Here is a 15,515-nt window from a genome sequence, read left to right on the forward strand (position 1 = left end):
ATCGGGCTCTGTGCTGACGGCTCGGAGCCTGGAACCTGCTTTGGATCCTGTGTCTCCCTCTCTCTCTGCCCCTCCCCCACTTGAGCTCTATGTCTCCCTCTCTCTCTCTCTCTCAAAAATGAATATAAAAAAATAACAAAATAAAAAGTTTAATAAATAAATAAGTAAATAAATAAATGGTGTTAACAGTCACCAAGAGAGGAATTAAAACCATCCTGTTATGGTCAAAAACGGGGTAGGGGTAAGGAACACAGTGAGCTACACTCTCATCTACCACAGCAAGCTGTCACTGGGGACGTCTGAGGTGGAAAAATCAAGAAATCATGGCGTAAGAACAGTATTGAGAAACTCAGGAGCACCTACCGAATGATCTCAGAACAGAAATGGTTGACTATGACTTTCAGGGAGCAGGGCAGGAGTAGGAAGAGCAGGACCAGAGACCTTCCATCCCAGACACTTCTAGACCGTCGGAATTTTAAAACACATGCGGTTACAATTTTGATTCGTTTAAACAAATTTTTAAAACAAAAACATCCAAGTTAAGTTTACTACTATAACATTAACTGTATCTACCTATGTATACTCTCCCAGGGTTAATACTTACCTACTGTTCAAGCTTCTATTGTGTTTCAGTATAATGTAGCTTCTAGACCAACAGAGGTGAATTCTGTATTTCAGCTGTCACTTAAACATACATATTGTACTTAGCCGCATCTAAAACATGCAGTTTTCCCCACACTTTTATGTCACTGGAATCGGGATGGGTTCACTTAATTAGCAGGGTTTTTCCTTTGTGGTGTATAAATTACGGTGACTTCTTACAATTAATGGTGCCTTGGATTTGACAAAATCGGATACTTGTAGCAAATTATGTGTCTAGGTATTTTCCCCCCACATCATTTCATGTCATCGTAAACTGCTACATCTTTTTCTACTACTCTGCCCACCGTCATTATACTCCAGCCATATGGTCCTTGGGGTCTTTTCCCGAACACCTTAGGGCCTTTGGACCTGCGGTTCCCTACCTAGCCTGGGAAGCTCCCTGCACCCACCCAAGTGGCTTGGCACATGGTTGCTCCTTCACATCTGCAGTCTCAGCTTAAATGTCACTTCCCTGGAGAAGCTTGTTGACCACGCAATCAAAATCCGCTCTACAGCCCAGAAACTTCCTGTCATATTACCCAGTTTTATTTTCATCAAAATACTTACCCTGATGTTTTCACTTATTTGTCTCTTTCCCCACTGGAATATAAGCTCCAGGAGAGCAGAGCTCTTGCCTACCTGGTTCAGTACTGTACCCCAGCACCTAGAATGCAGCCTGACATCAAGTAGGTGCTTAAATAGTTCTAGAACGAATACTTTAGGAAGATAATGGTAGGCCCTGGACACAATATAGAATCATTTAGCAAGTAACTATGTTTCCAATTTCTAAATAGCACCACCCCCTTATTTTTCTATGGAAAAGATTTTCATATGTATAAATTCTTTAAGAAGATGCATTTCTGATTGCTATCCAGTTAAATATAATTTTAGAAATATACCGATAGCACCTACCAAGAATAATTTCTAGAGCATGAAATAATTCATACCATCTTTAATATATTTGTGCATACTCCAAATCTACCTACTACTGACCAGAACTGATATCAAACGGGTAGCAAACCAGGATGAAAAGAAAAAAGGTTGTTTGAAAAACCTCAAGTGTGTGATTACCTTCAAGTTTTCAAATTTTATGAGGGGGGCCTGGGTGGCTCAGTCGGTCAAGCATTCGATTCTTGATTTCAGCTCAGGTCATGATCTCACAGCACATGGGACTGAGCCCTGCGTCAGGCTCTGTGCTCACAGCATGGAGCCTGCTTGAGACTCTCTCTCTCCTTCTCCCCCTCTCCCACTCACTTGCTCTCTCTCTCTCAAAATAAATAAATACACATTAGAAGGAAATTTTAAGAAGAGTAGTCCTCTCTCCCAAAGGAAAGATGAAGTTAAAATACTATTTATATTTAAATTTTATTTCCCACAGTCCAGTTCAAAGGATTAATAAAGTTTGTCTGATATCACAGAAAACCTAACATAATCAATAATGAACGAGTTACTGTCAGTTTCTTTAATGCTTGCATTTTACGTGTATGACGAAAGGGTAAAATAAAAAGCTTGAAGCCCTGAAAAAGTGTATTTGTCTGCTTTTTTTATTTAAAAAAGACCCATGATTCTTTGGGAGGTGATACAAGATTGCTTCCCAGTCAGATCATAATTTCCACAATTTCCGTAATAACCATAAATGTGAAAGGTTCCCACTCTCCCGACCCCAGTTCCCTTTTGGCACCTATATGTGAAATGTCACTTCCAAAAAATGGGGGGAAATGTGCTGAATACTGGGTTTTCATCACAGTACTCCTTTCCTGAGGAAAAATTTTTCTGGTTGCTAAATTTAGAATATTGATATACAAAAAAGTTTACCATATCTCATCAATAAGAGCCTTTTTCGAACCAACTCTATGGCTGTCTCAGAAGAAAATTATATTAGAAACAGCAGCCAATTCTCAGAGGTAAAAAGCAATGGCTTATCCTATCCTTTCCCACATCTTCTAATTTTAAATTTAGAATTACAGAGCAATTCTATGAGAGGTAGCAGAATGTCTGACACTGGCGCTGGCTTCATGATTTGAGGATACAATTTGAACTCATCACATTCTTCAGAAGAACTCATTATACTTAAAAGAAACAAAGGAAGAGGCTTTCTCAACCTCTGCATGCAGAGAGGTCGACCAGAAGGACAGACATCGGTTACCAGTGGAGAAGGAAGGGTCTCACCTTGGCTGGCAGTTAGGGAAGGATACAACCAAAGATAGATTTTTTGCTCTGATAAGGAAAGTATGCCATGTATAAAGCATACTACTCTGGAGTCTTCACTTAATCTGCTAAAAAGAAGCTTCTACACAAAATTCAGGATCCTTATAGGAGAGAAATAGCCAACACAGGCTGTAATTGGCTAATTTTTACATATGAAGAATTTGATTTTCATTTTTCGTATCTAAGAAGCATTTATGAGCTTGTTACTGACCCATCTGGCCCGATTCATATTTATTTTATTTTTTCACGGTGCTTCAGATCTGCAGGGTATTGCCAAGAAACTTATCACACACAAAAAAATCTCTGAATTTTTCAGTGTCCTTAGAACTTAGTGGATTTTTTTGAATACTTCTGTTACACTGATAAAAGTTGGGGAGAGTCTTATCCTACCCACCTCTCCCCAAACCTAATAACATAGGACATTTTTTATTCCAAAATAAAAGATGGTAACGTTCTAAAACTAGGGGGGTGGGGAAGAAGATGCTACGACACTGTATTTCTCTTTAATTAACACCTGACTATTTCCTACCTATAGCACTAGACACGTGATTAAACTTTTGGGAGGGAGAGAGGGAGAGAGAAGGAAACTCCAAAACCTCCTGACAAAGTAGCCATTCCGATGCATAGACAAGGGCTTATTTCTTCTGCCAGCCACTGGTTCACAAATATTTTCCCCATTTAAAGAAGTATGCGTGAATGAGGTTGGGAGAGCAGGGAGTACACCAAGAAGTCGACTATACGCTTCCCTTAATGAGCCCACCCTATGTCCTTAGCGGTGAGTGCTTCATCCGCCATCTTGGCATTCACAGTAAGCAACATCTTTCTTTAAAACTTTTCTTGTTCTTGCTGCTTTTCTTGCCGTTCTTGTCTTTGTTCTCTGACATCTTTTTGGCTCTGATTTCTCTCATTAGGTCAAAGAACACCTGGGGTGCGGAGGAAGGAACGAAAAGAATAGGGAGGAAAAAGCCATTTAATGATTTCATGAAGCAATTCCACTAAGCAGGATATGTAGTCACATTTTAAAGCATAAAGCAAACTTGTTTTTATAAACCCTGAGCCAAATTTTGCATTAGACTTTCTAGCATTTGCAACCACCAGGAAAGGTTAAGAACATGCGTACCTGCTACTGGGTGCTTTCTTATACACCACCACACCTTATGTAATCCTAATCACGACCCTGTACAGGTAGGAACATCATTATGCCTGACGGCTTCTCCAGCAAGACTAGTGACTTGGAACATGGTGGGGTTGAGAGAAGAGGAAATAAACCATAAACAAACTGAGGCTCCTGCACTAGGAAACTGGGACAGGAGAGGAGAGATGTGCTGTCCCACCACCCCTCCACAAGCAGCCCCTACCCTCATTCTCAGGAACAGCCGCTGTTCCTTGAGACGTTAGCTGAAAGGCACTTTATCAAGAACTGATATGACTTGTCCTCTGAATGCAATGTACTATTCAGATACAAATTATCATCTGTCAGATAGTTTGGGTTTTGCCCTCTGCCTCCAGCAATCATGCCAAAGTGCCCGTGATACCCAAGCAGACAAAATAAGCCTGAGACAAAGAAGCATTTCAGATTTCTCAGAGGGAGTGATAGAGACTGGAAGCAAGAGGCTGAGTGCAGGCTTTAATCTTCAGATGTTCACACAAAACGACAACCTCCTTTTATTTCCATAGACATACCTTCTTCTTGGTGAAAAGGAAGATGGAGCTTTCTGAGTGGGGGACTCCACGTGCATTTACCACCAGCTCCAGGCACAAAAAGGCACCCCCCTCCCCACAAAATGACCTAAGCACCCCACCCACAAGAGCAGCAGTGAACAACTTCAAATGTTACGGCTTTTTCGTTTTGTTCTAACAGCAAAGGCAGGAGGAGGATGGAATGTGTCCAATTTAAAATGATGACAAAGTTGTTCACGGGCTGATCTTATCAACCTTTCGTGTAAACTGTGTACAAGCGAATACAATGCTGCCAGTCATAAGTTTCTGCTGGGTCCTGTTTGGCAGGTCAAGCTGGTCCAGCGGAGGAAGGAGATACAAGCTAGCCTGCAACAGCCCCAACCCCCACCAGCCTGTCAAAAACTACACATCCCGGGTTCCAGGCCAAGAAAGCCTTCCCGGTGTTTTTTAAATGAAATACATGTCTGGATTTTCTGTGTGTTTTCTACAACTAGGAAACAATTTGATACAAAGAAAGAGATTTGGAACGGCACAGCAATCAGCATAAGAGCTGAGAAATAATAGAGGGAAAAAACAGCGAGTGAACATACTTCACATTACAGACAGATTTATATTGCAGACGCTACCAAAATGCTTCTAAAGTGAACCCTTTCTGGGCTGCCTGGGTGGCTCAGTCAGTGAAGCATGTGACTCTTGATTTCGGCTCAGGTCATGATCTCACAGTTTATGAGTTCGAGCCCACGTCAGACTCTGCGCTGTCAGAATGCTGCTGGGATTCTCTCTCCGGTCTCTCTCTGCCCCTCCCCCACTCACACGCACTCATGTTCTCTCTCTTTCTCTCTCTCTCTCTCTCAAAATAAATAAACATTTAAAAAATAAGTAAAATAAAGCCAACCCTTTCTGAGGAGAAATAATGACTGACACCACAGAAATAAAAAGAATTTTAAGAGAATATTAAAAAATTATATGCCAACAAACTGGACAAGCTGGAAGAAATGGATAAAGTCCTAGAAACATAAAATCTTCCCAAACGAAATTAGGAAGAAATAGAAAATTTGAACAGACCGGTTACTAGTAACAAAATTGAATTGGTAATAAAAAAAACAAAAAACAAAAAACAAAAAAACCTCCCAACAAATAAAAGTCAATGACCAGATGGCTTCAAGGGTAAATTGCACCAAACATTAAAGAAGAACTAATACCTATTCTTCTCAAACTATTCCAAAAAAAAAGAATAGGAAGGAAAACTTCCAAATTCATTCTAGGAGACCAGCATTACCCTAATACCGAAACCAGAGAAAGACACCACAAGAAAAGAAAGCTACAGGCCAATATCTCTGATGAACACAGATGCAAAAATCCTCAACAGAATATCAGCAAGCTAAATTCACAATAATTAGAAGTATCATTCACTACAATCAGGTGGGATTTATTCCAGAGATACAGGAGTGATTCGATATTTGCAAATCAATGTGATATATCACATTAAAAAAAGAAAGGATAAAAACCATATGATCATCTCGATAGACACAGAAAAAACATGTGACAAAATACAACATCCATTCATGATGAAAACTCCCAACAAAGTGGATTTAGAGGGAATATACCTCAATATAATAAAGGCCATATATGAAAAACCCACAGCTAACATCATACTCAATGGTGAAAAACTGAGATCGTTTCTTCTATGATCAAGAACAAGAAAAGATGTCCACTCTCACCACGTTTATTCAAAATAGTCCTGAAGTCCTGGCCACAGCAATAAGACAAGAAAAAGAAATAAAAGGCATACAAATTAAAAGGGAAGAAGTAAAACTGTCACTATTTGCAGATGACATGATACTATATATAGAAAACCCTAAAGATACCACCCACACACACAAAGACTGTTAGTAGAGATAAATAAATTCAATAAAGTTGTAGGATATAAAATTAATATACAAAACTCTGTTGTGTTTCTATATACCAAAACTGAAGTAGCAGAAAGAAGAATTAAGAAAACAATTCCATTTACAATTGCACCAAAAAGAATAAAACACCTTGGTGGGAATAAACTCTACCAAGGCGTGAAAGACCTCAACTCTGAAAACTGTAAGACACTGATAAAAGAAATTAAAGATGACACAAACAAATAGAAAGATATTTCATGTTCACAGACTGGAAGAATTAATATTGTTAAAGTGTCCATCCTCCTCAGAGCGATCTAGAGATTCAGTGCAGTCCCTATCAAAATACCAATGGTATTTTTCACAAAACTAGAACAAATAATCCTAAAATTTGTATGGAACCACAAAAGACTTTGAAAAGCCAATCAGTCTTAAGAAAGAAGGAGGTATCATAATCCCAGGTTTCAACACATACTTCTCCAAAGCTTTAGTAATCCAAACAGTACGGTACTGGCTCAAAAACAGACACAAGGATCAACAGAATAGGAGAGAGGGCAGAGAAATAGACCCATGAGTATATGGTCAATTAATCTAAGACAAAGGAGGCAAGAATATGCATGGGGCGGGGGGGGGGGGGGTTAGTCTTTTCAATAAATGGTGCTGGGAAAACTAGACAGCCACATGCAAAAGAATGGAGCTGGACCACTTTCTTGCACCACACACAACAATAAACTCAAAATAGATTAAAGGCCTAGATGTGAGACCTAAAACCATAAAACCCATAAAAGAAACAGAGGCCTGAGCATTGGGTGTTGCATGGAAACAATGAATCACTATATTGTACATCTGAAACTGTTATTATACTGTATGTTAACTAACTGGAATTTAAATAAAAACTTGAGGGAAAATAAAAAGAAAACACAGGCAGTCATTTTTTGGACATCAGCCTGAGCAACATATTTATGGATCTGTCTTTTCAGGCAAGGGAGACAAAAGCAAAAATAAACTACTGGGACTATACTGAAATAAAAACCCTTTGCACAGGGAAGGAAACCATCAACAAAAGAAAAAGACAACTCACCAAATGGGAGAAGATACTTGCAAATCATATATCCGATAAGGGGTTAATATCCAGGATATAAAGAACTTCTACAACTCAACACCTAAAAACCAAATAATCTGATTTAAAAATACACAGAGGACCTGAATAGACATTTTAGCCAGGGAGACACAAGGACGGCCAGCAGGCACATGAAAAGACACATCAGTAATCCTCAGGGAAATGCAAATCAAAACCGTAATGAGATAATCACCTCTCACACCAGTCAGGCTAGTATTTTGTCAAAAAGAAAAGAAAAGAAGTGTTGACAATGATGTGGAGAAAAGGGACCGCTCCCTGCCCTGCTGGTGGGAACGCAAACTGGTGCAGTCACTGTGGAAAACAGTATGGAGGTTCCTCAAAAAATGAAAAACAGGAAAACCATATGATCCAGTAATTGCACTACTGGGTATTTACCAAAAGATGAAAACACTAATTTGAAAAGATATACGCACCCTGATATATATAGCAGCATGATTTACAACAGCCAAATTATGGAAGCAATCCATCGATAGATGAATGGATAAAGAAGATGTGGAACATATATACAGTGGAATGATATCACTCAAGCATGCAAAAAGAAGGAAAGCTTGCCATTTGCAACAACATGGATGGACCTAGGGGGTATTTGGCTCCCCTAATAAGAGGATTCCATGTAAATTCCACTTACATGTGGAATCTAAAAAAACAAAACAAACAAAAACAGACTCAAATACAGAGAACAAACTGGTGATTGCCCAAGGGGAGGAAGGTGGGAGGATGGGTGTAAAAGATAAAGGGGACTTGAGATACAAACTTCCAGTTATAAAATAAATAAGTCACAGGGATGAAAAGTACAGCCTAGGGAATATAGTCAGTAACACTGTAATAACATTGTACAGTGACAGACCGTGATTACATCTACCATAGTGAGCACTGAGTAATATACAAAATTGTTAAATCAATTTGTTGTGCGCCTGAAGCGAAGGTAACATTGTATGTCGATTATACTTGAACAATAAATAAAAATTGTTTAAAAAATAAAGGGAGCCCCTTTTATTTTATTTTTTATTTTTTTTTTAAATTTTTTTTTTCAACGTTTATTTATTTTGGGGACAGAGAGAGACAGAGCATGAACGGGGAAGGGGCAGAGAGAGAGGGAGACACAGAATGGGAAGCAGGCAAGGGAGCCCCTTTTAATACCAACATCCTAAACACCAATGTTCTTCTAGACTCATTTCAAGCTAAAGTAAAGCTTGGTCACAAATCTGTCCCTCTCAGGTAAGAAGTAGAGGAGAATTATTTCCCCATAAGAAGGAGCAACATGAGATGCAATCTGGGGGCTTCAGATGCTGACGCCGCATAATACAAAGCAGACATATCCACTGCTCGACTGCCAAAATGAGGTGGGTTTAGATGTTACAAGAACACAGATCATGAAGTAAGAGCTAACAAACAAGGTGAAGGCAGAAGGGAAAGCCTCATCTATAAGGCTGTTCACTTTAACTGTGTGGCAACCGCTCTGAACCTTAGTTCTTTAGAAAAAACCCCAAAACCTAACAATAGCGATCACTAGTAGGTGGATCTTCCAACTGTCAAATGTTCAGCATTGTCGGGGCCCCTGGGTGGCTCAGTTGATTAGCATCTGACTCTCGGTTTCAGCTCAGGTCATGATCTCACGTTTCGTGAGTTCAAGCCCCACATCAGGCCCTAAGCTGACAGCACGGAGCCTGCTTGGGTTTCTCTCGCCCTCTTTCTCTGCCCTTCCCCCACTTGTGCTGTCTCTGTCTCTCTCAAAATAAGTAAATAAACTTAAAAAAATTATTAAAAAAAAAAAAAGATTTTCAGCATTGTCAAGGTCCCCCTTTCACCAGCGTCAGATTTGAATGAGAAAGTACACTGGGCATCGCTAAGAGACAGAAGAGAAGGGAAGGGGAGGGGATGGGAGAGTTGATTCCTGAGAGCAAATAGTATTTGGAGACTAAGTAACAAACACAGAACACATTGGCTCTGCCGGTGGACAGTAAGGGGAAAAGAATAAATCTAACCGATAAGTCACTGACAACAAAATCAAGGTACAACATGTTTCCCTGGGGAAGCCGCTAAGAACCCGCTGATGGACTTGGCTCCTGGAGAACAATAGGCTGCAGCAGATGAGAGCACAGAGGTGCCACTGTGGCCGTCCTTCCAGCACTGCCTTCACTGACCCCGGGGCCATACTTCCAGGGGCCAACCTTAAGCATGCTCTAACAAAGACTCAAGACAAAGTGAGGGGACTCTGCTCTGGGTTGTTTTAAATCCACGGTCAAACCCTCCCAGGGCTTCTCACTGTACTGGCTGAGACATCTGGAAAAGTCAGTTCTCCCCTACTTTCCACAAATGGTTCCCTCAAAACCAAACAGATGAGACATCTACGTGCTGCAGTTTCCCAAGAAACACACAAAGAGCGCACACCTACCTTGTCCACGTTGGCCCGCGTTTTAGCCGACGTCTCCACGTACTGCACACCCCACTCCTCTGCTTTCGTCCTGGCCTCCTCGACGGGCACCTGCCTCCGCTCCTCTAGGTCGGACTTGTTTCCCACGACCAGCAATGGGATTTTATCTTCTTCGGCCTTAACGCGGAGGATCTGTTCCCTAAGGCATTGCATCAAAATAAAGCAGCTAAGAAAGCTAGAATGAGAACTCAATTTCACCGATGCATCTAAAATGAACGGCTTTCCTACGGCAGAAAAAATTGTTATGCTCGGACGTGTCCCAAGGCAGCATTCCCTAGATCCTGTCACAAACAAGTGTTTTCAAAGCCTGGTTCTCAGTTTGCCTACATCAGGAGGACCTGGGGTGCTCGTCACAAACACGGGTTTCTGGGCCCAATAGGAGGCCCACAGAAGGAATGTCTGAATAGGAGCCCAGGATTCTGCATTTCAACAGGGTCCCCAACTGATGCTTAGGCACCAAAACTTCTTAACAAAAAGGACAACTTAGGAACTCTGGGATAAAAACAAGCTAAAAGAAGTATCTTCAGGGGCCGCCTGGGTGGCTTGGTCGGTTAAGCACCCAACCCTTGATTCCGTCTCAGGTCAAGATCTCACAGTTCATGAGTTCAAGCCCCGCATCAGGCTCTGGGCTGCCAGCATGGAGCCTGCTTGGGATTCTTTCTCTCCCCCTCTCTCTCTGGCCCTCCCTTGCTCTCTCTCTGTCTCTCTAATTAATTAATTAAATAAATATTAAAAGAAGTATCTTCATACATAAAATGCGTAATAATTCTCCTGAAAACATGGTATGATTTCTTTGTGACACTAACAGCTGTGAAATCAGTGTTTTTCATACGGAAGGTGGCAGTCTATTAGTGGATCGTGAAATCAGTTTAATGGGTCACAACCAGCAACGTTTTTTTCCCTCAGTGAAACAGAACACCATAGACCAGGGCAGAAACATCAGAGGGGATCTCAAGTATGACATGAAGTATGTTTTGTGAAACTTCTGTTTCGATTACATCTGTATGCGTATATGCACCTGCCCCCCCCCTGACTCCCCGCACCTCTCCCCACCACAGTTTCCATTTAGATATAGTAAATGTTACAAGCAATGGAATGAGGTCAGTTAAGTTAGGCACTAATCATGTTTTATTGTGTGTCATTTTTCTACTACAAAGTAAAAAAAAAAAAAGGAAAGGAAAGAATCCAATATCTATGGAAAAGTACTTCAAAAACATCTCCTTAAAAAAAAAAAATTAACTGTAACACCTTAAATTTTACCTCTCCTAAAGCTATCAGCTACCTAAATTACTAATCAATACCAAATATTAAAAAAATAAATATTTCATTTCCAGTATTTTGGTCCAGTGAAGACATTTCTACTTTCACATTCCAATATATTCCCAAAATAGACCACCTCAAAAGTGTATTTTGTGGGGATCTGTATTGATTTCTCTATGATATAGGGTAACGTTTCAGAATATGAAAATTTAAAAAAAATTTTCCATTAGAGTCAATTTAAGTATCAGATATCAAACATTCTAAGAAAAACGAAAAAGAAGATAAAGAGATGCTTATAAATTGCCTCTAAGTAGCTTTGCTATAGCCTGCATTTCAACAGGGGTCAAAGAACATGCTACATTTAGAAGTTACGTGATCAGCACAAATTATGACAAGAAAAACTGATAGCTCTCTGGCTCATTAGTCATGCAGAGGTTTGTAAAATGACCTCATTAATAAACATATTCATGCAAAAATAGAAGTACCGATTCTGGTCTCTTATAAAAAAAAAAACCTAGCTTTTGAGCTTATTGAATATTGTCCAGGGCAAACTTCAAGGAAGATGGAGCATGTTAACATTTTGTTTTATGTTGGGACCTTTCCATAAATACAGAAATGCTATGTTTGAAATCTGTTAACAGGCATAAAGGAGTTTAACCACAAAGACTCAGATGCCCTACTTCCATTTTCCGTTTCTGATGCCGTGAGAAACCTGGACAGCCTCGTGACTTTTCTCTGAATGTCTGGAGCTCAAGTCAGAAGAGCTAACCTGCCCTCCCTTTTTCTTTTAGGTAGTCATCTGTCCTTTTTCTCCTAAGGACCTCCGTTCTCACATAATGACCGAAACCCACCTCCCAAGACGAGATGAGACTGCTCCAAATCCCTGAGAACACATGGCTTTGTGTGCGTGGTGCGGGGCAACAGGACGAGGCTGGCACTGTGTCTTCTCTGGACGTGACTCTCCCACTGCCCTCCACGTCCTTTCTTGGCGAGTCATGGGGTAATGGGAAATCAAAAGGCTCGGACATTCAAGATAATAAGGAAGTGTGTGCATCCGTCCTGTTTTATCCTCAAGGATGCACTCACAATTATGAATACATCCACTGTACCCACATAGAGAAAACCCTAGGCATGTCGGGAAAGTCTGAAAACTCACAGGACTTCTCCTAAGAGTCCTGGTCATTTAACTGATCGCCACCATGCACGTACTATAGTACCAGAGAATTTAGATGTGCCACCTTTGAAGACTTGACACTTTGAAGCCGAGCAAGTGACGACTACTGTGTTTACCTGGGATCACCCCTTGAGGGCCCCCTGGCTCACTGATGCTTCCTTCCAAATCTTGTGGGGGGAAATTTAGTTTCCTCATTTTCACCTTTGGCTGACCCCTTAACTTCTGACCAGAACTTGCTAAAGAATGGAAAAAAAAATTATGGATTTTCTTCCCTTTTTAGTTCCCTGTTAGACTCTAGATTTGCTTCTTAAAATCAAAAGTCATCTGGACAGATATGTTTATAAGGGGAGTAGATAAGAGAAAGAAAACAAGCGTGTAGGGTAAAGAGGAAGACGCCATCCCCATCAGAATTCCTCTAAGAATTATGCCTAACAGCTCACAATTTCTTGGTAACAATGAACTTCAGGTATCTTTAACCACTGCACTTAAAATGAATAACAGCGGTTCATATTCTACTCACTGTGTAAGCACCATGTGCCTACACTGTGACAGGGCCTGGGGACACAGCGCGGTACAGGATGGCCGTGGCTTCTGCCCTTACACATGGACAGCCCAAAGCATCATTTCATTTCATCTCATCAAGTAACAAGTACACTTTCAGACAGAGAAACAGAATCTCCAATGCCAAGTAAACCTGCTCAGGGTCCCCAAACTGCTAGGTGGCAGGGCAAGGATTCAAACCCAGGTCTGCCTGATTCTAAAGCTGGGCTCTTTTCACTCACCTATGTTACAAGTCCTACAGGTGCCGCAAACGGTCACTCTAACTGACATCTTTCACTCTCCTGACAATGTTTCATCAACCTCAAAACAGATCAAAATGATGACTTTTCCAGCAAAATTATAAAAAGGATAAAGATAGTTAACCCATCGATCACTGTCTCTTAGGATTTATATGAAAACAAAATTAGAAGTTCTTGAGTGTATGGAATGGCTTCGTCCTCTTAAGATTCCTTTTTTTTCTTCAATGTTTATTTATTTTGAGAGAGAGCACGCATGTGCACACATGAGTGGGGGAGGGGAAGAGAGAAAGGGAGAGAGAGAATCCCAAGCAGGCTCCACGCTGTCAATGCAGAGCCCGACGCTGGGCATCTCACAAACCACGAGATCATGACCTGAGCTGACATCAAGAGTCCGACGCTTAATCAACTGAGCCACCTCTGAAGATTCTTAAGGTAATTTATATTCAAAAATTATAAAAATGGGGAAGCCCAAAGAGATGATAACAAATGGGGGGCTCTCATGTGCCAAGATTCAAAAAGCCCCAGAACATCCGTCAGCGGAATTCTTCTTAATAACAAGCCCAACCCTCTGTTATTATGCTCAGCCCCAGATTCCTGCCAAGCTGACCACGTGAGAAAGACAGGCAGAAAGTCTCCTGGAGGCTGGAGGCTCTTTCGTTTCACACATACCTGAATTCGGCAGTTGCTGTAAATGATTCATGTTCTGTGATCGAGAACACGAGGAGAAAACCTTCCCCACTGCGAAAGTAGTTGTCTCGAATGGCTGCATAGTCCTCTTGTCCAGCCGTGTCCAGAATATCTATCTGGACTTCTTCTCCATCAAGAACCACTTTCTTTCTGTAACTGTCAGCTTTGGTAGGTTCATAGTCTTCTACAAACTGCGGGAATAAACAACATTATCAGTAATTAACAACATACTAAGGGAAAGAAAATTTGCCAAAGAAATAAATTTCAATATATGGGCACCTGGCCTATAATCAACTGAATATTTATTGAGTATTCATAATTATCACACTATGTTTAAGGCACTATAAAAAAATAACTCCTTCTTTAACACTTCTTTATTGCTCTCGGTTCTACTGCTTTTTGTTTTTATTTTTGTTTTCATGGTTTTAATATAATGTATTGTCAAATTGGCTCACATACACTATGTACAGTGTGCTCTTGGTTTTGGGGGTAGACAAGAGCCAATATTCCCATTTTGTAGATGAGGAGACCAAGCATAGGGCAGAAAGAACACTTGGTGATATTATTCACAGTATAAAATTATAATATAAACACTGGCAAGAGTGAGAAACAGAAGCTCTTACACACAATCAACAGAAGTATAAAACTCATCTGAAAAGTAACTTGACAAGAGGGACTAAGGGGATTAAACAGCCAACATGATAAACTTCAAATGGGTCAAAAATTAAATATAAAAAATAAGCCCATCAAGTATCAGAAGAAAACATGGGTGAAATCCTTGTATTACCTTGAAGTAGGGAAGGCCTTTTTAACTATGACTCAAAATCCAGAAGCCATGTAAGAAAAAATTGATAAATTAGACTACATAAAAAACTTATTAAACTTCCATATGGCACAACACACTATTTAAAAAAAGACAAATGACAAACAGGGAAAAAGTATTTGAACCCATATCACAAACAGCTATATTTAAACAGTTCCTAGAAACAGGGAGAAAAAAACATCAATAATCCAACAGGGAAAAGTGGCAACAGACATAAACAATTGACAGAAAAATACATACCTATGATGCTAATCATACAAAAAGATGTTCATCCTCACTAATATAGAGAATGGAAATTATTGACAACACAGAGATACCGTTTTTCACCTACCAGACCGGCAAAAAACCCAACGTCGGACAACATACTCTGGGGAAAAGGCCCTCTTGCACATGGCTGGTGGGAGTAGAGAACAGCACAGCCTTTACGGGGATGAACACGGCAACATCCAACAGCAGTGGAGAAGCACTCATCTCCCAGCCACCCTGCTTCTAGGAATCTAATCTACAGCAACACACAAGGTGATCACTGTGGCACTGTGTGTAACAGCAAATGGTCAATAACCACCCAAACGCCCAACAACAGGCACCCATCAACGGAATACTACACAGCTATAAAAAACGACAAAGAGAACCATGCACAGATACACAGCGATCTCCGGAAGATAACAGTCTACCTTTTGCGTAAGGAAAGGAGGGAGAATAAAGAATAAGATAGGAGTGTATGAGTATGTATAGCTGTTTTTGTGTGTATGTATATGTATGTATGTATGTGTGTGTGTG

The 15,515-nt window shown here is 40.5% G+C and overlaps 1 protein-coding gene across 1 annotated transcript in view; it reads right to left on the reverse strand.

Annotated features, from left to right (window-relative positions):
- Positions 1-1,988: 1,988 nt before the first annotated feature.
- The window catches only part of RALB (RAS like proto-oncogene B), a 44,460-nt gene continuing 30,933 nt past the window's right edge, over positions 1,989-15,515 (reverse strand). The window contains exons 3-5 of the mRNA XM_040474816.1: positions 13,895-14,103; positions 9,953-10,130; positions 1,989-3,773 (exon numbers count right to left, since the gene is read on the reverse strand). Of these exons, the coding sequence (XP_040330750.1) occupies positions 3,654-3,773; positions 9,953-10,130; positions 13,895-14,103 (507 nt within the window). The 3' untranslated portion in view covers positions 1,989-3,653. The remainder of the gene's footprint in view (positions 3,774-9,952; positions 10,131-13,894; positions 14,104-15,515) is intronic.

Source organism: Herpailurus yagouaroundi, unplaced genomic scaffold (assembly GCF_014898765.1).
Source record: "Herpailurus yagouaroundi ecotype Mexico unplaced genomic scaffold, PumYag 140, whole genome shotgun sequence".
In the NCBI taxonomy this organism is placed as follows: domain Eukaryota; kingdom Metazoa; phylum Chordata; class Mammalia; order Carnivora; family Felidae; genus Herpailurus; species Herpailurus yagouaroundi.